Raw genomic sequence first — 22,664 nt, 5'->3', positions numbered from 1 at the left:
CTTATTTTTTTGGTACATCGGAAAAATAAATTGAACCATACAGGGGTTAATCTCTAGACTTCACACCCAACATATATGTCCCCTAGCTTTTACCACTTGAGCTATTATTCGAGGACTATAAACTTATTTGATGATATCAAAAAGTTTTAACTTGATTTAGAATATTTTTAAATTCACTTAATATATTTATATTTTTAAATAAATAATTTATTAAATTGTTAAATTTACTTTATATATAAATAATATAATCTCATTTATTAATTAAATTTGAGTAATATATAAAATTTATTGAAATGTCCGTCAACAAAATTTTATTATTTTTTATAATTAAATTTTTTTTATTTAAAATATGAATTTAATGGGTATACACTGTCAGTGTAAACTTTGTTTACACAGTCGCCCAATTGAATTCCGCCACATCAGCAAATATATTCTTGTTTTAATTAAAATTTAAGATGAAAGATATTATTTCACTTATATGGCATGTTGTGATTGGTTGTCACTGACAGTGCATATCCATTAAACTCTTAAAATATACCAATTTTTATATAATGTTAAAATATGTTGTTATCTCAATGACAGAAGAATGATGTTGTCATGCATGCGCGCGGGTGTTATCCAATTTACTTTCATGTTTGTTTTTTTTTTTTTTGTGAAAGCTGCATGCATATTATTAAACGGAAACCGACACCAAGATCAAAATGTCAGCAGTTACAAGAGAAGGAGAAACCTTCTCTATCCACACTAAACCGACGAAAGAGGAGGTGTTCCATACGTAGATAACTAGTATTTTTACCCGTGCGATGCACGGGGGTTATTCATTTGTGTTTATCATGAATATTTTTTTCTTTTAAAATATGTGTTCTTTTTTATGTTTATTGAAGGAAAATTTATTATGAATTAAAAGAACAAAATTAATTTTAGATATAAGTAAACATAAATTTGTTTTTTTTTCAAGTGATGAATGTATTTGTTTTTTATTTTGCAGAAGCAGTATAATTTCTTTTTTTTGTGATTTTTGTCATGATTTTTTTATGAACTTTGATTAAAAATGTACTCACCACTGCCTTTCATAATAATTCTTCGTATACGTAAAATACCATCACTTAAATTCTCTCAGATTTCTTTCCAAACAAATTATGCCCTTAAAAGCATATATGATAACAGTAAAGTAGCAAAAAGTCTTCAAAGATTGTTTGCAGTACCGAGATGCAAAGCTTCTATTACTTCATCGATGTATTCTTTATCATCTTCAAGTAAGTTCATCGTATAACACGCGTCCTTGAATGTGTCATATGTAACTTCATATATCTTTCTTATGTTTCGAAAGGAATGAGCCCCTTTGTAAGATTTAGCAACAACCTCACTTTTGTAGAGCCTATAATTTCTCAAAATCTATGTTACTTTTGTTACGTTTATAAAAAAATATGATGCATTAAAAGCTTAAAATTAAATTTAGATATAAGAAATCATAAATTTGAAATTTTCTTTTACCATGAAAAAAAACTATTTGTAAACCATGAAAAAACCTATTAGTAAACCATGGAAACTGTCCAATATAAAGTAGGATGGAAGGATGGAATCAAGAGGAAATCATTACAAAATCAAAGAGCAAGTTATAGCACATTTAGATAATATAAACTAAAACATCAATATCTAACCTCTGGGATAAACGAAAATGACTAAAAGTTCAAGCCTTAATTCAATGTAAATACGTCAACACAGACTATACGAAGTGCACGCTTTGAATGAGCGGTGTTACTAATTTATATAGTTGTAGGGACGATGAAAAAATTATTCTTTGGAGTGATGTCATATTTAGTATTAAAACCACCACCTTTAAATTTTACGTATTAATATCAATATTAATTAAGAATTCTCTAGATCAAAACATATTAACTGTGCCCTACAAAATTCTCTAAATTATATGAACTAAATAGTAATGAGCTAAATAATAATAACCTCATTAACAAAAATTTCGAGGTAAATAATTAAAATTTTAATATACTTAAAAATCATTTAATTTAATACTTATATACTTCCAGGAAAAAAGGATAATGGGAATGTTATTTTCTGTATTGATATAATATTAAACCCACCATCTTTATCTTTTTAAATTTCTAAAGATTAATAATTATATTAATATTAATATTAATTAATATATTATATAAATACAAAATATTTTATCATGTTCTATGAAATTTTGTCAGATATTCACTTTTCAAGATTAACATTAACTAATGTATAAAAAAGTGATATTTTTATTTTGGTGAGTAATTTTTTAATTCATATAAAATTTAATGTTAAAACATCCAACATTATGCTTTACATAAATATTTAAATATTTTAAAAAATAAAATAATTGATGTCTTAAGGAAGATTTAAATTGAATCTTTAAAATTTATATTTTCTAACTTCTATATAACCCCTAAAGTATACTAATGAGTTTTCTTTATATTCACCTGTGTTTTTCTCCCTTGTGCTTTAGATTTTACTTTTGATTGTTTTATTGAATAATAGTTGCTGATAGACTAAGCATGCATATCAATGGATTATTTTTCAATTCTAAAATGAAAATAAAATTAGACCAATATCCTTCAATTTTTGGTATAGAAAATGTCAATAATAAAAAAAATTGATAAATCACTTATTATGAAAATCTAACTTGAAGGTTAGAAATTCTTTGTCATATAGTCATTCAAACAAAATGTCTTCATGATAGATCTACATTCTAAGTGGGCTTTTTCCAAAAGCATAAACTTTTATTCATTAGAAGATAAAATTGAGGAACAATCTTTCTTAATTTGACAAAGAGCCAAAATATGACATAAAAATATATCTATCACACTCAACGAAGCATACCTTCAAAATTGACATAGAAAGCCAATTAAATGGTCTTCCAGCCTACAAAACAATCTTTAAAAAATTATGCAATGATAATTTAGATGTTAAATGATATGAATGAATATTGTTCTCAAGAAAAAAAATGATATGAATGAATAATTACGCCACTGAAAAGCAATTTTTTAGGTGTTGTCAATCCCTTGAGGATGTTCACAAAAACTTTTCAGTGCCACATACCAAATTTTTCAAGGATGATAAATAGGCAATGGAAAGATTGAATCAAACTAAGAAGAAAGATATAAAGAAACTATATAAAAGATGAGAGTTCATAAAGTTTAATTAGTTGGTTACCTTGATATGTACAACTTTTTAATGGCTAACACCAAGCCTAGCATGAGAAACTTCACATCAGTTACATTATACCTTAGAGAGTAGATCTACAACAAAAATAAATCACACAAAAAGTAAATTGATAAACATGAAGTCAGTGTTCCGGAAATCCTAATCTTACATCCTTATAGAAAATCTAAAGAAAACAATAAAGAACAAAACAGAATATGTACACTATCTAAAAATCACATTGTTTTTTTGTGCAGGATTTATAAAACTTGAAACCTAAAACAAAAGCTGGTAGCTCACCAATTTCACAGCAACAAAAAAAATCCTGCATAAAAGTTACTGACAACTCTGCAACTCAAAAGTGTAGATGGGGTTATAGGAAATATGAGGACAAATCAAACAGATGAAGAGTATTTATATCTAGAGACTAAACCATGAAGGATATGGAAAGCCTTAACAATTATCTTCCTCATTCCATTCATTAAATAATATTCATTTTAGAATCAATTGAAATTGGAAGAGGAGTTTTGGAAAATGAAAAGTCATGAATCATTAATTTAGAGAAGTTGAAACAATAAGAATATTAAAAGATCAATAATTTTTTTAAAGTCATAAAATCATTAAAGTGTTATCAAATTTTAAAATCAATTTCATAAGAGATGAATTAAAAATATTTTTTTTGAAAATGTATAAATATTTGATTGGACAATGAAAACAAAACTACATAAATTCTATAAATTTAGAATAAATGAAAAACTATGTGCCAATAAAATAACATATTTGTATCACTCACAAAAATCACATAGAAAATAAAAATATTGTTTAAAAATAAGTATGCTTCTGAAATAATTGTTGATTTTTTTTTAAGCTGAATTTTGTTGATTAAACTAATGGAATACAAAGAATCAATGTTATAAAAATCACACATTAACTAATATTTAAATTTAAAACGTTAAGTTTTTTGGGAATATAAACATGTATTACCATCTAGGTTGCATAAACTTCTTTTTAAGTATAGATATATAGATAGATATTAATTAAGTTTGAATTAATAATTCAATAAATGAAAACTAATTATGTTTGCCCAATGGAATTCCATAACTTATATGATTTAAATGTTAATAAATATATTTAAATAAATTGTAAGGACGGTCACGATCAAAACTAATCAACGGTCAAGATTGATTTCCTAGAAAATATTCTACAAAATTACATAAAGACCCATGGTAAAATATTCATTCATATGCCATAGTTAATTGCATGACTATTTTACCCTCCTTGTTGCCAAACTTCACTTTTATATAATATATAGATATAGATATAGATAGATAGATAGATAGATATAGATATAGATATAGATATAGATAGATAGATAGATAGATATAGATATAGATATAGATATAGATAGATAACTTATTTAATGCTAAACATTTCTTTTGCAATAAGCAATTTTTTTAGTAGTCATACAATCACTTTAAGCAAAGTCACAAATACATAAAGATATAGATAGATAGATATTGATAGATATAATTTTTTTTTATTTTAAAATTATTTTATCTAAATTATTTATTAATAAATATTTAATTTTTAATATTTATCTAATGCAAAGCCCAAGTCAATTTTAAGTTTATGAATGTTGTTATTTTATTTTAGTAGTTGAATAGTTTTCTAATTTTTTTTTCAGTTTTCAATATATTTAATATTTTTTTATTTTTTAATATATTTAATATAAATGTATGGGAGCTTTATGGTTTAATGCATTTAATACATGCAAAACCTCAAGTCTCCTTTACATATATATATAGATATGAAATAAGTTAATTAGTTTTTCATTGATGTCATAGTTAGATTTTCATTGATTAAATTATCAATCAAATGAAAACTTAATTTTTTAATCAACACTTAAATCTATTCAATGAAATATTAAGTAATTTTAATTTTTTTTTTTTTGCGTTCTAGTTCATAAATAACCATGCATATTTGTCAAGTAAAATGAAGGCGCACTAATCAAGCACAGACCAAGGTTTTGTTTTTTTGAAAGAAGCACAAACCAAGTTAAGACCCAACAAATATGTCCAAATTGAATAATTTTGTAGGGGAGGGGCCAAGGACCATGTCTGCCGGTTGGTCTCTAGTATCTATCAAAGATAATAACATTAATAACAATTCAAACAAAAAAATATTAAATTTCATATCTCATAAAATAAATTTATTTTTTTACGGATAAAGAAATATGTTTTTTTTTAAAACCGATAACGAAAGATGTTAATCTCTTAAATAACATAACTATCATTGAATCTATACATCAAAGTAAACAATATAAACAAAAAAAAAATTAGTTTACGATTGTGACATTAAGCTATAAATCTTGGATTTCATGCGAAATTGTAAACTACTACTCAAGACCCTCACCACCATTAACACGCAAATACATACCCAAAGCATGTTAATTCAAAAGATGGGAAGATGAAAAAAAGAAATTTAAAATCTTTAACAAGCAAAGGGTCGAAGAAATTTATATATTTCATTGGTATACCGAAAAAAAGAAATGACTAGTGGAAACGTGTACTAGGTATCCTTGCATGTAAAGGCTACTCCACGTTTATGGCCGTCACTTGCTCCTTGATTTGATGCATGCATGTTCTCGAGCATTGCAAAACAGCGTAGAAGACCCTCCAAAACTGAATTTGGCTTACAAATTGAAGTCTCTATGAAAAGGGAAAGAAACATTGCTTTCTTTCATTCTCAATAAGCCACTGTGACGTTGCGTGGAGGAAGGGGCACCACATAAGATACAAATTTTCAGTGCAGACTAGTCAATGACTTCAGATGGTCCAAAAATATTAGACATGTATATATAATCATTATCAGTTTAAGATCCACCTATTCTTCCTAGCTACTCTATTAGTCTATTGTGCTTGCGCTCAGCTAGCCACATGATATTTGATATAGTGGTTTAACACTACGTTTCTTAAGTAAGTAAACTCATTAGTCTGCCCCATGCCGTTTAGTGCGTTGACAGTGGAATGAAGAGTTAGTCTCATGACTATCGATTGTGAAGATACATTGATTAATACCAATAAAGCTAACCAGGTGCTTGCTTCTTTTAAATGTCAATGTGAACTTTTGCAATAGAGGGATCCAAGAATCAAGCAACGCGATTTTCCTTTTAAGTCTGCGTGCTTTGCAATTTGGCCAAAACCATTAATTTTACAAAGTCAACAAATATACATAGAATCAGAGGGCTAATTAGATGACTATTAGGCCAAAATGCATTATATTGCTGTAATCAACAAAATATACAGATTAATGTACTAACATAGTATTTATGAACTTTTAGCTATTTTGGGATGATGACTAGTTGAAAAATTGAAAAAAGTTGTAGAGCATTTCACGTTTTGTTTTATGAACACGGACGCAAATGCACAATCCACGTGCCATTTTGTTTTTCATTTGGATGTCAACGAGTCATAATAGAAAAATAGCTTGCTTCAATCTTACAATTTCATTTATGAAGATTTCGGTGAAACAAGCTGAACCATTTAATGTGTAATCCTCTAGTCAACTTTTTTTAAGGGCGATTTTTCATTAATAGTACCCACGAGTGATACCTCAGATGGCAACGCAAACTAAACATGCAGGAAGGGCTCTAGGTTTGAGCCTCACACAATACATCTAGGGGGAGGGGTGAAGAGCCTTAACTAAAACTAAATCCTAAATCCGAAATAGTTGGTATCTGAATTGTGATCAGATAACAGGTGCTTTATAAATTAAAAAAAATGTCACAGCTAGCAGTGTGAGCAACATATATAGGGTGTAAACTGCTAAGGAAATGTGAACTGGGGAGCAATTGCAACAGCCTTGATATAGCAAGTATTAGAGATTGGAACTGATAGTTGCGAGTCCATAAGCCCAACTCATACATAGCTGAGAGAGTATTACTGGAAGGCCCAAAAGAAATACAAATAAATCTAAATTGCTCCAAAACTGTGTAGGCTGCATTTGGGTAAACACCTTATTTAAACGCATATGGCTTTTGACCAAAAAAAAAACGCATATGGCTATAAGTACTTGTTCATCAGCTAATTTGATATTATTGAAATATGCTGAAAATATGTTAAGTAAAAATAAATTTATTCATAAGCTAATCTGAACAGCTTATGAAATAAGCTACAAATAACTTAGATGTAGACCATAATCTATTTACATAAGCTCTTTCAAACACGTGCAAAAGAACTTATACTATAATATAAGCAAACATGGATTGAGTTTAATTAGTATACTTCCTACCTTTGTTATGTTTACCTTTTAAGAATATTCGACATGATAGGATCTTGCCACTTGTCAGACAATTCATATCTTTAGGAATTATTATCATAACAAAATTGTATGGAATCCATGGAAAATGATATGCAGAAAATTGAGTTTTGATCTCCTTATTTGTTTTTGTTCTTTAAAATTCTTAAGTTCTAAATGGTTCTCTTGGTTATGAACAATTTCTTCCAACCAAATTGACGATTTCATTCACTGCAATCATGCCTCCCAAAAACGTCTCTGATATTCTCACCGAATTGCTCGCAGCCATTGATGACAAGTTATCTTCCATGGCCAAACGCTAGGACCATCTCCAATCAGGTATTGGTTCTCCACATGAAGCCAACACCTATGTTCTATCAATGTCATTGAAGTGTGAAAAGAAAGATAAAATAGATATTGTGACTAAGCTTTTTGGAAAGATTTGTTGAGGAGGCTGGCTGGGTTTTCTTCACAGTACACACCGTCTCTTTAAAAGAGTGAGGAAAACCAAATTTTTTTCCAAACTTCTATCCCTCTTTATTCTGCTTCATTCTTTAAGTTGTTATTCTTCTTCATTTGAGTGTTTAGAAGCTTCATTGATTTTTGCATGCAATTCAATTGGCATAACCAAAGATGGGATTATAGACAGATAACTAAATGCACTAATCACTAATGCACTATTCTGAAATGGGAAATGTCTCACAGTCCAAGGGTTTCAAGAACCAGTTGCTAAAAGGTGGCTTCCCTTTAAAAAATTTAGAAGCTAGATGGTATTCTTCAGCCCCGTCCTGCAAAGGATTTATCATGCAAAACAAGTGAAGAGATGACAGATCATAAACATTCTTCCCAGCTATTTGGAGAGGCAACATATATTAGACCACCGTGAGAAGAAAATGTGAAGAAGATTAAGAATACCTTAAGTTCTCGATATGTAATCCCCTTTTCCAGACAAGTGGTCAAGCACCCCTGCCTCAATGACAAGAAGACCTCTAACAGCCTCTTTCTGGGGAAAAATATTTATAATTAGACCAGTGCTTGACAATCAAAATTCCAACCAGAGTTGATAATCACGGAAAATAGCGGAAAGCCAAAAATCCGCTATTTCAAGCCCTCATAGTGGAAAATAGCGGATATCAGCGAGCCCTCAGCACCGCGATATCCGCTATTTAACAACATTGATTCCAAATACAGTACATGTCAGCTTACTTGCATAAAGATGACTCTGATGATGGGTAGAGTGCTCCTTTTGCAGAGGTACCTTGCTTTCTTCCGGTAGTTCCCAGTATAACTTCATGCAACCCACACCCATTCCAACATATGGAATATCTGCACAGTTAGCATTCAGCTCAACGCTACATAAAACTACAAAAGTTCCATGACTTTGCTGACATTTGATACACGCACCCGCATGTTAAAGTGTTGGCAGCACTCTCAGATTGCTGAAAGTCCTTTGGTGGAACTGGGGCAGCTTGAAATAGCGGCTACCAAATCAAAAAATAAACAAAAGTCAGCATCCTCCAACTCAATTCTTTCTCATGAAGATACTATATATTCTACAGACCTGGCTCACTAGAAATGGAGATGTTAGCTCATTAGACATGGATCGGATATGATCATACAAAGCTCTTTTCAAATTATCCTCAAACTGAAAATTTTCAGGACTGTTATGAGGCAGACCGACAGTAATTGAAGAAAGATATACAGGTTGAAGAAAGTAGGAAAGCAAAGCTCCTGGTATAAGAGAAACAAAGTCACTACAGTTAAATGAAAAAAATAATAATCAAGTAATCAACCACACTAATCTAACTCATGATCATATCCAAATATATATTAGATAACACTACAAGACCAAGACAAATCTCTAAGTAATGTTTGCAAATGTAACTGTTTGTTTGTGTTAGCCATTGAGTCAGCTGATATACCTCCTAACATTTAAGCTTACATTCAACTAGGAACATTTTATGCACTCGTCGTAATACAAAAATGTATCTGTAATAAATAAATAAATCCATCAACAAGTGTCATATTCATATAACTAAATGTAGTTAATACAGAAAATGTACATACACACCAACACCAGTATTCTCAGTGTCATTGATGTTTCATGCAATGTATTAAAACTGTGATTTTATTACAGGAATTTGAAAATATCACATCACAGCTGATTTCCATGCAAGAATTCCAGAGCTCAAACAGACTTAGATTAAGCATATCTAACCTTGAACACCAACAACATTCCAACGGGCTATCTTGTCAGAGCAACTAACTGAAAGAGTTGTATCACCACGACCTGGCTTCCTCTGGACCATCCCCTTTTGTTTCAAACCATTAACTGGAATTATAGGCAAAAGTATTTCTTCTCAGAGCAGAAAAACAACATCCAACCAACCTTTTAATTTAAAATATACAGATATACTATTCCAAAATCACTGTGGTGTCAGATATGATAAAAATTATATTCGAAAAGCATTCTTTGAAGAATAGAAGGAAATAGAGTTCAGCACAAGTATTTGCTATTAAGAAAGTTTGTAGTTATTTGAATGTCATGTGTCTAAGGTTTCTTTTTGCTTTAGCCATTTTATATATGAAATGTTAAATGTTGTTAAAGTTACCAGTGGAATGATTTAGCTTACCCAAAGGTGAACCACTTTCTCCTAAAGCCGCAGTTTCCAGAGAAGGGACAAGCGAGCTCAACGATGCATCTCCACCTACAAAATGCAGCACCAAGGCAAAATTACCCTTAAACCTAACCCGTATTGTAACAAATAAAGGGAGGATATTGGTGGGGGGGGGGGAAGGTATAAGATAGTTTACATGGTAATTGTGATATGTACATATGTAATTTCCAACCCCTTCTCATGGTATATTTTGCTTTATTAAGGCACCCTGACCCTGAGTCCAACTCGAATACTAAGTTGCCATCATCAATTTTGAATCGTTTTCCCCCATTGGTACACTCACGGTTACTACTAGTTTCAGTAAGATGTTGAATCTGTGTATAGAAGAACCTGGTGTGAATAGAACCAATCAAAATAATATCTCCTCACATAGCAACACATTATATCAATTGATAACAAAGACTATCACCCTACATTACACTTTCATAAAAACTTTTGCAAAATTCACCCTACATATACATACAACATCAATATTCAAAATTGACATATCTGATGCACACAAACTTCTGTAAAATTCAGCCTACATGCAAGATAAGCAAAACTATATAAAAAACAATGGAAGTGAAAAAGAGAGGGAAAGGAAACCTCATCAATGCTCTTCTAGCTATAACTTCAGCATGAGAATCATGAACAACATCACCATAAGGGCGTAAGAGAGAACGTCCAATACACTTAGTTCCTGTTCCTAGTGCAACAACCTTCAACTCTTCAACACAACAAACAAAGTGAAAAGATGAGTTTTTTCCTGAAACTTTGATTGAAAAATTGAAATTTGGTTAGTGGGTATTGATTTATATAATTGAAAGAGAAGAAGAGAACCATTGGAAGGAGAAGAGAGAAGGAAAGCAGCCAAAACGGTGACTTCACGGCCTTGAGGTTTGCCTTTCTTGGGAAGAGAAGTGTACAGAGAGAGAACCTTTTCGGAGACCCTTTCACCAAAACTCGTTTCTTCAGAAGACGCCATTGACAGGGTTGAAGGTTGAGCTCGACCAAGGCAGTGAACTCAAGAGTGAGAGATGAAAGGTTGCTAGCTTGAAACCCATTTCAACTTTTGGGCTTTCTGAACCTGACCAATTTTCGGACCCAAAAAATAAAGAACTGGGCCAATGTTTGAAGAAGTACCCAATTTGTGAGAAAAAGAATATTGTCTTTCTTTGTCGAATTTTCTCTCGTTTCTAGCCGGAGATAGGGATGGCAAAGTAGGTTCGACCTGACCTGAGGCTAACTCACTTAATCTACTCGGTGGAGCGAGATGAGTTGAATGATTCAACTGCCTCACTTAATTGACCAACCTAGCGGGCCAGTGGGGAGACGAGAGTCAACCCGCTTGCCTCTTTAAAAAAAATTTATTGTTTTTTAAGTGTATTTGGATTTTGGTGGCAAACTAGCCAAAAAAAATTAATTTTTGAAGTTTTGTACATTTCTTAGTAATTTTTCTAATATTTGGATATTTGTGGGCTAATCCCCCAACTTGTCTGCTCGCTGTTAAGCGAGGTCACTATTTTAATAACTAGATTGGCTTAGTGGGTTGAATCGAAAACTGACTGAGTCAATCGGTGAATTCATTGTTGACTCGTGGACTGGGTGGGTTGTTCATTCCTCAGGGGTTATTTGATGAGGTGGAGAAAAAAAAATTAAAACTAGTTGGAAGCCACACTAGCCTCATTAATACACGTGGCATGTCACTAGATCGTTCACCTGACACATCACTACAACGGCTGAGCTCAGCCTTAGATATTGACTAAAACCTATAATTTTGCTAAATGTGAGGATTAAAGCCCAAATTTTTCCGTGACGTGTTTTACTTGGAAAATGAGAAATCGATTGTGTTCATTTGAATTGCACTACTCATGAATGCTAGGAACACAATGGTAGGATTTTCTTCATATGCAAAACATTATTTTGTCACCAAGGACGCGCGGAAAACATATTTGGCACTGTTTATGTACGACTTTCCACCCTCTTCCATTTTCACCTGTCTTCCAAACACGCGAAAAAACTCATTTTCCAGCCATTTTACATCATAGCAACTTCCTTCCTATAAAAATCACCAGAAACAAACTGAGCATAAAACAAAAAAATCAATATATTTATAGGGACTGAAAAGTTATTTGACAATTCCTAATAATTTAGTGTGAAAAGCTTTTGCATGACCAACTAATTTTGTTAAATATATTAATTTTTCAAATGCTAACTCATGGTTAAATTGGAATAATAATGTCATAAACCACATCTGTAGCTTTAACCACTTGTTCTTCAATTAATTGGACTAGAGAGTTTTTTTTAGTCACTGACTAGAGAGTAGAGACTTTAAACATGGGGGGAAAGTGCTATGAAACATTGTCCCGTTAGGTGGGTCTCCTTGAGTAGCATCCAAAGACAATAAAAAAAAACTATTAGAGGGAGAGAGAGACTTTGCTTATACACACGAACAACACACGGCATGACGAGTGAAAACTGAAAAGTGCAAGATACTAGCATGCATGTTTTTAGAAAATCAATTATTATCATTTCATAAACTAGCATGTAATGAGAAACAGCCTGGACCCTGGTAAGAGAATAATGCCAGGAAATGCTGAGAAAGAAAGAAACGAATAAAAATGATACGAGTGCAATGATTTTAACTCTCGCCGGAATAAGTGGAAAGTGTTACACGGGAGCTACACGAACCCACCGTCCCTTTCTCTTGCTTTATCAATAAACTTATTTACAACACTTTATTTCAACGGTCTATTACATATATCAAATTTTCACTTGCTTTATTTTTTTTCTTCTTTCTCTTACCATGTTACAGCCTTAATTAATAACATGGAGATTATCAATTTCTGAGTGATATCTTAAGTGGTACGAGTTTATGGACATATAAGTTTGGAGGATGAGGTCCATAAACTAACCGAGGAAGACTATAATTTATCTTTTCAATTTGATGTAAAAAAAAACATGAAGATTATCAAAGTACTATACCCACAACTCCTTTAGTACCGAAGATTTGGTACTCTCTTAGTGACACTGTTTCAAAATTTTAAATTTGAAAAAAATTAAAAAATATGAATAGCTAACTATATATGGGTTGATGTTTCAATATGAATGGAAATAGGATTGAAGACTCCATCCTCCATAAACATTGAAATCAATTCCATAGGGCTTATCAAGTTGAGATATTCACAATCATTTTTTTTACATCGAAAAGATAAATTGCACCCGCCAGGAATCGATCCCTGGACCTCCCATACCCAACCCATATGTCTCTCAGCTCCTACCACTTAAGCTATCCTACGGGGACAGATATTCACAATCTTAATTACATTGGTATTATTTAAATAGTTCTAGACGGAGAATGTGATTATTGAGAGTGAATCTAAGAGGACAAGTAAGTAAAAGAAAAAAATCACCAACATAGGACTTGGAGGTTGTTCCCCTCCAAAGTCATCGCACTACGATGACCCGGTCGACAACATAGGCAAGATTTGGTTGAAGACCCAAGTTTAAAGACATTATCCCATCTGGATCCTGCCCACCATGGCGCATTTATAACGGGTGGAATCCAAACGGCAAGAGACAATAAAGCTAAATAATGAAGGACTCGTTCATAACCCATCCCGAGCAATAAAGTCATTCATTACCAAAATCAACACAACAAATGCACATAAGTGACCCCATACCCCTACAAATGCACATCTTCACTCTAACGTTAATCAAGAACCTAAACTTTGACCTTACTCTCTAAGCTTGAGACCTATAGGGTTTAGGAAGATCAACAAAAGTGATTCACGACATGCCACCGGAAATTGGGGCTAGTATAGAGACCTTACTGGCATATAAAAGTTTTTCAAATTTTCAAAAGAATTCCGGTTGTGAAGCATTTCCGTATGTGCACTTTGTTCCCATCAGAATCACACTTCTGACCACCACATTTCCGCCACCACTACCCCCACCAGTTTTTGGCCACCACTATCACAGACCCACCAATCAACCACCTCCTCAGCGACATATCCATATTAGACCACCTCCTCAATGACATATCCAAATTAGACCACCTCCGCAAAACCACTTGAACTAGCCCATTTCCACCCTCGCACAAACCCATTTGACTAAAACTACCATCATCACCCATTTTCCACCATTGCACAAACCCTTGTGACCAAACCACCAGCATCGACCCACACACTTACTCACATCATTTATTATATCTCTCATTTATAATTATCTTTTTCGTGTATGTGTCTTAATAGTGTCACAGAAACATAATTCATTTTTTCCATTGTATCCCTATCCTTATAGGTGTTGATGTATTTGTGCTGTCGAGTGTTCCACCACACTTTTCCATTTATCTCCTGAAATCCCTCTGATTCTGATCTGAAACATGGTCCCACATCAATGGCAGATACATGGGGGACCCCCAACCGAAGAAGAAGAAGACGATGGGCACCACACCACCTCTCCTTCTCTCACAATCCACATGCCCATGCACCTTGCATTGCTGGCACAACCCATTTCATTCTCATTCAACTACACGTGGCACCAATTTACCTATATTACCTGTCGGCACTTCACCTCTACCGCACGATCAAACCATGCCTACCTCAAATCAACGGCTCCAAATTCCCACCACTCGCGTCCTTGTGTGTCGCTTTAAATTCAAAACCTCGTTTGTTTATCTGAACGTTGCTACAATACGTTGTTAATTTCAGATAAACACACACATAACTTTGTCTCTGTCTTTCTCTGTTTTTCCGACAAAAACCAGTGTCAGAAGCTATGGCGGAGCTCCAAACTCAGGCGGTGGAAACCGTTCCCGTTCCGGCTCCGGCTCCGGCTCCGGTTCCGGTGGTGGAACCCGAGCCGCCGCTGGCTGAGGCGCCGGTGCTTGATGAAAAGAAACCGGTGCTGGCTCCACCGCCGCCACCTGCAGCAGATGAAACCAAGGCTCTTGCTGTTGTTGATAATGAGAGTGAGTTTTCAATCCTTAGCCTTTTACAAATCATGGGTTGTCGTCAAAATTCAATTTTTTTTACAGTTGCTTGGTAGCTCTGTCTGTTTTTGGGAAATAGTGTAGGCTAGGTTTTTGTGTTGTGAGTTTTGGCAGATTGGTACAGGGGAATTGGAAAAGTTGAAAAAATGAAGGAGCAGAAATCATGTCTCTTGTATTCTGGTGCCTGGTTTAATTAGCTAGTATTGTTACTTGATTTTCTCTTTCTTCATATGTTTTCTCAAAGGCTATTGGAGCTTGATTTGTGTTGTTAGCTGAGTTTACTGTTAATTCCTTTTCAAGCTTTTTAAGTAACTGTGGATTGTTTATCAGGAAATGGATTATGGGTTGTTATCAAAATTCCAGCTTTGATTGATTGCTTTGTCTGATTTTGGTTGTAACTGTGAAGTGTGATGTTATGACTGTTATAATTTCTGTTTGGTTGATGAGAAAGCCTTGGCCAATGGAAAATGAAAGATGAGCTAACTTTGGGGCTTGGTGTTTAACAATTCTTAAAACAATACCTACTGCCTATTTAAGTCTACTACTTGCGTTAGTGTTTTTTTCTTTTCTTTTCTGTTTTATACTCTTTACCCTGTTCCCTCTTGCTTGAGTTTCATGAAAATTTTTTATAAGGGAGTCTTATGATTTTCCATTTTCATTGTTCCTTTGAGAGAGTGTAAGGATATGGAATAGAAGAATTTTAAGTAATAGTTGTAGTTTTGTAGCTTCTTCTAATAATTTTAATTATTAGATATGCATGCTCTAAGTCATTTGTCTTCTTAATGGGGTGACCCCACTTTCTTTGGCTTGCAAAAGTTGGTTTGACTCTTTATGCTTATCATGGCAGCATAAATGTTCATCTAGCTAACTGTATTTATCACAATTGAAACGAATTTTCTTTATTCATATCTAACATATTTGGGGCAATACTTATTCATATGTAACTAGGCCTATACAATGACAATTTTCTCTCAAGAAAGCATGTTACATAATTTCTTGTTCTATATGTCACTAAGTGCAACTTTGAAAACTTGTTCGAAAACCACATTGAAGCAAAAATCACAGTGGACATAAAGAAAAGCTCAGGGAACTAGCTTTTGTCAACCGAATTTTGGCTTCACTGTAGTTTTCGAATGAATTTCCAAACATGCACTAAATACTTTTTCCCCTGCCCCAACAAAGTGATTTTTCAGTAGGGTCTCCCATTGGTCATATAATACTGCCCTCCATGCTGCAAGGAAATATCATTTTCCACTGTGGCAAATGATGCTTTGATTTATAGAAAAAGTTATTCTGAACATTTTTCAGGTCTGAAAACTGATATCCTAAATTTATTGTATATAATAAGAAATTTTGCATCCTAATTACAATCCAGTAAAGAAAAGCATGCATTAGCCAATAACTTTTTTTTTATAAGCATTAGCCAATAACTATTAATGTAATTATCTCTGAGATAATCACTTTTTCTTTACCAATTTTCTTTTGCTCTACAGAGATACCAGATCCAGTACCAAAGAAAACCTTAGGAGGATCCCTTGATAGAGGTTTGTATTGACTTTTCTCATATTTCAATTTGCATTATTTTTAGCTGATTCGTTTTACGAAATCCCTCTTCAAATATCCTTTCTAGATATGATGGTTTTCATCATCAGTTTTTCCAGACAGCTTATATCCTCTTAAACCATTTACTTAGTACTTCTATGGTCTACAGATATTGCTCTTGCAGAAATAGAGAAAGAGAAAAGGTTGTCTAATGTGAAGGCATGGGAAGAAAGTGAGAAATCCAAAGCAGAGAATAAGTAAGATTCATATTTTTCAGCTAATTATTTTCTAGGCATAAGGTACAGTTAAATTGTAAAAGAACCCTAGCTAGAAAATAGACAATATATGAAATAAGTAAAGCATGATTGGTAACACATTCATCGTAACCTTCTTCATCATATGCTCATGTGCTAGCGTATGTTTATACTGGTGTCAAGGAATATCCAACTTTAGAGTGTCATATAAAAGCACTTTATTGTTTGTGTAATTATGTTCAGTATTTCCTAACATTTTTTTTTTCTGTTAACAGAGCCCAAAAGCAGCTCTCTGCTGTTGCTGCTTGGGAAAACAGCAAAAAGGCAGCTCTTGAAGCTAAGCTTAGAAAAATGGAGGTAATACTTACAGATATTTGTTTACATGATGATGACACTGCTTTTTCTATCATACATAATGTCATGAATCATGATGCTTGTTGTCACAACTCACACAGAAGCAAATTTTTCTAAAGGTCTAAATAATATAATCTAGATATGAAAGATTTAAAATAAAGGTAAGGTTTATGTTGGATAGAATAAGATATATGATAATATGCTTATGTTGACAAAAAGAAAATGTAGACTTTTGAGCCCACAAATTCTCTCTATCTCTTTTTCTTTTACTCTTGTTGGATTCTTACCCGACATTTGGAACTTTTAAGTAGATAGTTCTTTAGCTTTTTCTCAAATGGTATCAAATACCTTTAGAGTAAAGAAATTGAATCCTTCTACATAAAGAATTATGCTTTTAGTATTGACACGAATGACTCTTATGATTTAGCGCATGTTTGGATACAAGGTGAAAAATTTGGGCATCATAGTAGTTTTTTACCGTGTCTCTAAACATGCACTTAGAAATATTAAATTCAACTTCTAACAAACTCTTCCTGAGCAGGAACAACTAGAGAAAAAAAAGGCTGAATATGGTGAAAAGATGAAAAACAAGATAGCCATGATTCACAAGCAAGCAGAGGAGAAGAGAGCTATGGTTGAAGCCAAGCGTGGTGAAGAAGTTCTCAAGGCAGAGGAAATAGCTGCAAGACATCGTGCAACTGGAAGCACTCCAAAGAAGCCCTTTGGATGTTTTTAATGTGTTTTCAATGCTTTTGGGTTTGAATTCTCATACCAATGGTGAAATTTTGTGTATTTATATGTCTTTCTTTTCTCATGGTGTTTATGTGTGTTAGAAAGTAATGGAAAGGGAAAACATACAAAGTTTGTAACATACAGGACAGCTCTTAGATCTGTTGCTTATATGAAATGTTCAATGGTATTTATTAATGTATTGATTTTCTTATAACCACTCTATGCGTGATCAAAGTTTAAACAAAAGGTTTTTTTTTTCTTTCTCTTCATTGTTAAGAAAATATTTGTAATACTAATGAGGCTAAATTAAATGATTTTGAATACCAGTTGAGTGTAGAATCAACAGACTTTCAATCTAATTTATGAAAGAAGTTCTGATCATTTTTTACTTGAATTGAGTGATAATGTCCGCTTATACTGGTGCCAATGAGTATTCAATATAGCCTAATAAGATGCTGATTAGAATTATTCAAGTAGTTTTAGCTTTGTATTCTTTTGGAATGAACACATTTATCAGAATATAAGAACAGATGCGTTTCTCTTTTTTTTTTTTTTGAAGGTTCATAATATTATCAATTAGGAGGTAGAAACCCCATTACTAGTACAAAACATAGCATCCTGATGGAGCAGCAGAGCTGTACCAGGTGGATCAGATTCTACCCAAACATGATCCTGGTAGTCAAAAGCCATGTGGGCAATAAAGTCAGCCACACCATTTACTTTCCTACTACAATTAGTCAATATACATTTTCTAAAATGAGAGGATAGTAGCTTGCAGTCTTGCACAATTGTGGCCAGATAGTTGTTGAAGGGCACTTGTCTGGACCAAGCTTGGAAGAGCTGGAGACAGTCCGTTTGGAATTCCAAGACTTGGAATCCGAGGTCCTTGGCCATCATAAGGGACCAGCGCAGGGCTAGAGCTTCTGCAGTGGCTGGTTCGTAGGGGAAAGGGAGGAGTTTGGAGCCCGCAGCCATGGTGAGTCCTATGTGGTTTCTAAAAATCACTCCTAGACCTGTCCCTTGTAGGTCCCTAATAGAGGCATCAGTGTTTGCCTTGATGGTGTCACGTGGTGGAGCCTGCCAGTGTTGGCCATAGTTGCCAGTGGGGTTTATGTTGCCAAGGGCTGAGGGGGGGAGAGGATCTTGGATTGGGTCATGTGTGTGCATCTGTGAGGCTTGTAGGATCACTGCATCAGGTGTGGTTCTTTTGGATTCAAAAATCCATAAGTTCCTTCTTTTCCAAATTGCCCATGGGAGGGAGACCAGCCACTGGAAACCCTCCTCGGGTAGTCTTTCCAGCATAAGATCGAGCCAGGCTTTGAAGGTTGGAGCCTCTTCTTCATTAATGTGGATACCTAGGGGAGAGATGAACCAGATTCTAATGACTTCCGGGCAGGTGAGGAGGGCGTGGACGGTGGTTTCAGGAGCTTCACCACATAAATGGCAAATTTGGTCTGCGGCAATACCTCTATGGAGCAAGTTTTGCTTAACTGGTAGTGCACTCTGCGCTGCTCTCCAGATGAGTTCATTGCATCTTGGTTGGGTTGGTACTGCCCAAAGCTTAGTCCAGAATTGATTGGTACCTGAAACTGAGGAAGTTGCTTCATTCAAATCCACTTGGAGGAGGTGGTGGCCCGATTTCACTGAGTAGTGGCCATTCTTGGAATGAGCCCACATAAGTTTATCTTGCTGGGCCTGAATAGGGAGAGGAATCTTCAAAATTTGTTCAGCTTCAAATCTGGAGAAGGTGTCCACGATCAATTGGGAATTCCAGGTATTTGTCTCCTTGATAATAAGATCAGCCACTACGTTGAGGGGTGATGGCCCATGTTCCCTTTGTCCCAACCTCTCAATAAGTTTTTGTTGAAGCCAGGTATCTTGCCAAATTCTCACCTTGCTGCCGTCGCCAATTCTCCAGGTTGAACCTCGCTCAATCACTTCTCTTGCTCCAAACATACTTCTCCATGTATAACTAGGACGGAACCCAAGTCTGGCCTCAGAAATATCGCTGTGGGGATGGTATTTGGCCTTGAGCGTCCTAGCCAAGAGAGAGTTGGGGTTGGTTCTGAGCCGCCACCATTGTTTGGCAAGGAGAGCCTTGTTGAAGTCCTTAAACCTTCTGAAACCGAGTCCACCTTTGGCCTTTCTTCTTGTTATTTTACCCCAACTAAGCCAGTGCATTTTCCTTTTGTCTACATCCCCTCCCCAATAGAAGCGGCTGATAAGGCTTTCAATATGGTTGCAAAGAGAGTTAGGGAGTTCAAAGCATCCCATGATGTAGGTGGGAATGGCTTGGGCCACGGATTTGACTAGCACTTCCCTGCCAGCTTTAGAGAGGGATTTTTCCTTCCATCCCTTTAGCTTTTTCCAGACTCTATCTCGCACAAAAGCAAAAACCTGTGACTTAGATCGCCCCACAATTGTGGGCAGCCCCAAGTATCTAGGGTGACTCTCCACCGCCTTCATTCCCAAAAACTGCTTGAGTTCATTTACACGGGTACTAGGCACGCCTCGGCTCCAGGAGAGTTCAGACTTGTCAATGTTGATCTTTTGTCCAGAGATTGCTTCATAGGTTTGGAGGATGTTGAGGATAACTGCAGCTTCTTGCACTGAAGCCTTGGCAAAGACTATGCTATCATCCGCAAAAAGGATATGAGAGAGGGTTGGGGCTCGTGGTGTGATGCGAATGCCTGAGATAGCTTTGTCCATGAGAGCTTGTTGGAGCATAGCTGAAAAGACCTCTGCACATAGAATAAACAAGTAAGGTGAGAGTGGGTCTCCTTGGCGGAGACCCCTTTGGGGGGTAAAGCGCTTATCGGGGCTACCATTGATCATCACCGAGAAGGAAACCGATGTCACACACCTCATAACCAATTGCACCCACGTGGAGGGGAAGCCAAATTGGGATAAGGTTTGCTCAAGGAAATGCCATTCCACACGATCGTAAGCTTTCGACATGTCAAGCTTAAGTGCCATGTTCCCTTCTCTGCTTCTATTCCCTTTCATGTGGTGAAAGCATTTGAAGGCCACAAGGGCGTTGTCGGTGATGAGACGGTTGGAGACAAAGGCACTTTGGTTTTCTGAGACTATGTCGGGAAGGACAAGCTTTAGGCGGTTGGCAATGACCTTGGTGACAAGTTTGAAGAGAACGTTGCAGAGGCTTATCGGTCTGTAGTGACTAGTGTGGGTTGGTTTCTTGATCTTTGGAATGAGGACAATGAGTGTATGGTTGATTTCTGAGGGGTCTTTCCTGCCTTCCAGGATCTGAATTACCAGTTTCGAGACTTGCTCACCCACAATGTCCCAAAATTTCTGGTAGAAAAGTGCTGGTGTTCCATCACTTCCGGGGGCCTTTGTTGGGTGCATGCTTTTTAAGGCAGCATGCACTTCTTCATGGCTGTAGGGGCACGTAAGCAACTCACTATGAGCAAGACGGACCCTGCCCCTGACAAGAGCAGTGGGATGATCCGAGAGGTTTGGTGGTTGTGTTGCTTTGAAGATATTCTCAAAGTAGGCGTTGATGACCTCCGCGATGTCCTCCTCTTCAACAAACTTGTTACCTTGATCATCTTCAATCATGTCAATGGTATTACGGGATTTCCTTTGAGAGGCCTTTTTGTGGAAAAAGGAGGTGTTTTTGTCCCCGTGGGCCAACCAGGAAGCCCGTGATCTTTGGCACCAAAAGATCTCTTCTTGTTGTAGGAATTCATGGAGCTCAGCTTCAGTTTTACTAGTTTCACCAAGAACCTCCTCGGTTTGGGGCTGAGCATTAAGCGAGCTAAGCTTCTCTTTCAGCACTCTGACCTTCTTAGAAGAGTTTCCAAAGCGGGTCTCCCCCCAGGCCTCCAGGTGCGTCCCTGTGGCAGCAACTCGACGATCGGCGGAACCCCAAGTGTGGTCCCTGCTCGTGGCTACAATCTCTTTGCATTCCTCATCGCGAAGCCAGAGTTCCTCAAACCTGTAAAGTTTGATTTTCTTCTTCTTTTACTTTTTCCTGAGGGAGCAATCGATACTGATGGGGTGATGGTCAGAGTCAAATTTAGGGAGGTGATAGACCTTGATGTGGTTCCAAAGATGATGCCATTCCAGGTTTGCCAGCGCCCGATCGAGCCTCTCTGAGATGTTATTTGGAGTGGGTCTGTTGTTGGTCCAAGTAAAGATGGATGGAGAGTATCCCAGGTCAGTCAGGCCACAAGCGGTGATTGCGTTATGGAACGCTTCTGATTGGTTAGGGTTCCAAGGTTGCCCCCCTTTTTTTCCTCAGGAGCCAGGATTTCGTTAAAGTCCCCAAACACCAGCCAAGGGGTGGGGGCAATAGGTTTGAGAGAGAGAAGGAGCTGCCATGATTTCCACTTGTTCTGTTTTTCAGGGAAACCATAAAAGCCAGTAAGAGAAGCTGTTATGTTTGCATGATCAATGGGGATGGTGAAACTAATATGGTGTAGGGAGTGTGAAGTTATGCTAAGGTCCAGTTCTGATTTCCAGAAAAGAGCGAGGACTCCTGCTCTTCTATTTCCCTCCCCAGCATAGTCGACTGCGAAGACACAGTTGAAGCCTTCAAGGTTGCGTAATCTTTGTATCTCTGTTGATTTCTTTCTCGTCTCCATGAGAAAGAGGATGGTGGGAGCTTCTGGTTTGGTGAGTTGTCGCACA

The 22,664-nt window shown here is 35.5% G+C and overlaps 2 protein-coding genes across 2 annotated transcripts; one reads left to right on the top strand and one right to left on the bottom strand.

Annotated features, from left to right (window-relative positions):
* Positions 1-8,118: 8,118 nt before the first annotated feature.
* LOC130746086 (tRNA-specific adenosine deaminase TAD1) lies at positions 8,119-11,186 on the bottom strand. Its single transcript, XM_057598604.1, has 10 exons — positions 10,977-11,186; positions 10,743-10,863; positions 10,294-10,487; positions 10,113-10,187; positions 9,698-9,811; positions 9,041-9,210; positions 8,884-8,960; positions 8,686-8,805; positions 8,395-8,482; positions 8,119-8,267 (listed from the first exon to the last, which is right to left on the bottom strand). Exons 1-10 carry the CDS (start codon positions 11,119-11,121, stop codon positions 8,157-8,159), a joined length of 1,215 nt encoding a protein of 404 aa, XP_057454587.1. The 5' UTR covers positions 11,122-11,186; the 3' UTR covers positions 8,119-8,156.
* A 3,624-nt stretch (positions 11,187-14,810) lies between these two features.
* Positions 14,811-18,228, top strand: LOC130746085 (remorin-like). Its single transcript, XM_057598603.1, has 5 exons — positions 14,811-15,108; positions 16,623-16,673; positions 16,841-16,928; positions 17,201-17,282; positions 17,821-18,228. The coding sequence occupies exons 1-5, from the start codon at positions 14,916-14,918 to the stop codon at positions 18,013-18,015; spliced, it is 609 nt and encodes a 202-aa protein (XP_057454586.1). The 5' UTR covers positions 14,811-14,915; the 3' UTR covers positions 18,016-18,228.
* The last annotated feature ends 4,436 nt before the right edge of the window (positions 18,229-22,664 follow it).

This window comes from Lotus japonicus, chromosome 3 (assembly GCF_012489685.1).
Source record: "Lotus japonicus ecotype B-129 chromosome 3, LjGifu_v1.2".
NCBI lineage: Eukaryota > Viridiplantae > Streptophyta > Magnoliopsida > Fabales > Fabaceae > Lotus > Lotus japonicus.
This window is presented reverse-complemented; position numbering and strand designations above follow the sequence as displayed.

Coding starts and splice junctions, on each gene's coding strand:
- LOC130746085 (XM_057598603.1), top strand. CDS start 14,916: ATGGCGGAGCTCCAAACTCAGGCGGTGGAAACCGTTCCCGTTCCGGCT. Junction 16,674..16,840: donor AGGAGGATCCCTTGATAGAG/GTTTGTATTGAC, acceptor TATGGTCTACAG/ATATTGCTCTTGCAGAAATA. Junction 16,929..17,200: donor AAATCCAAAGCAGAGAATAA/GTAAGATTCATA, acceptor TTCTGTTAACAG/AGCCCAAAAGCAGCTCTCTG.
- LOC130746086 (XM_057598604.1), bottom strand. CDS start 11,121: ATGGCGTCTTCTGAAGAAACGAGTTTTGGTGAAAGGGTCTCCGAAAAG. Junction 10,864..10,976: donor TCTCTCTTCTCCTTCCAATG/GTTCTCTTCTTC, acceptor GTTGTGTTGAAG/AGTTGAAGGTTGTTGCACTA. Junction 9,812..10,112: donor AGAAAGTGGTTCACCTTTGG/GTAAGCTAAATC, acceptor CTATAATTCCAG/TTAATGGTTTGAAACAAAAG.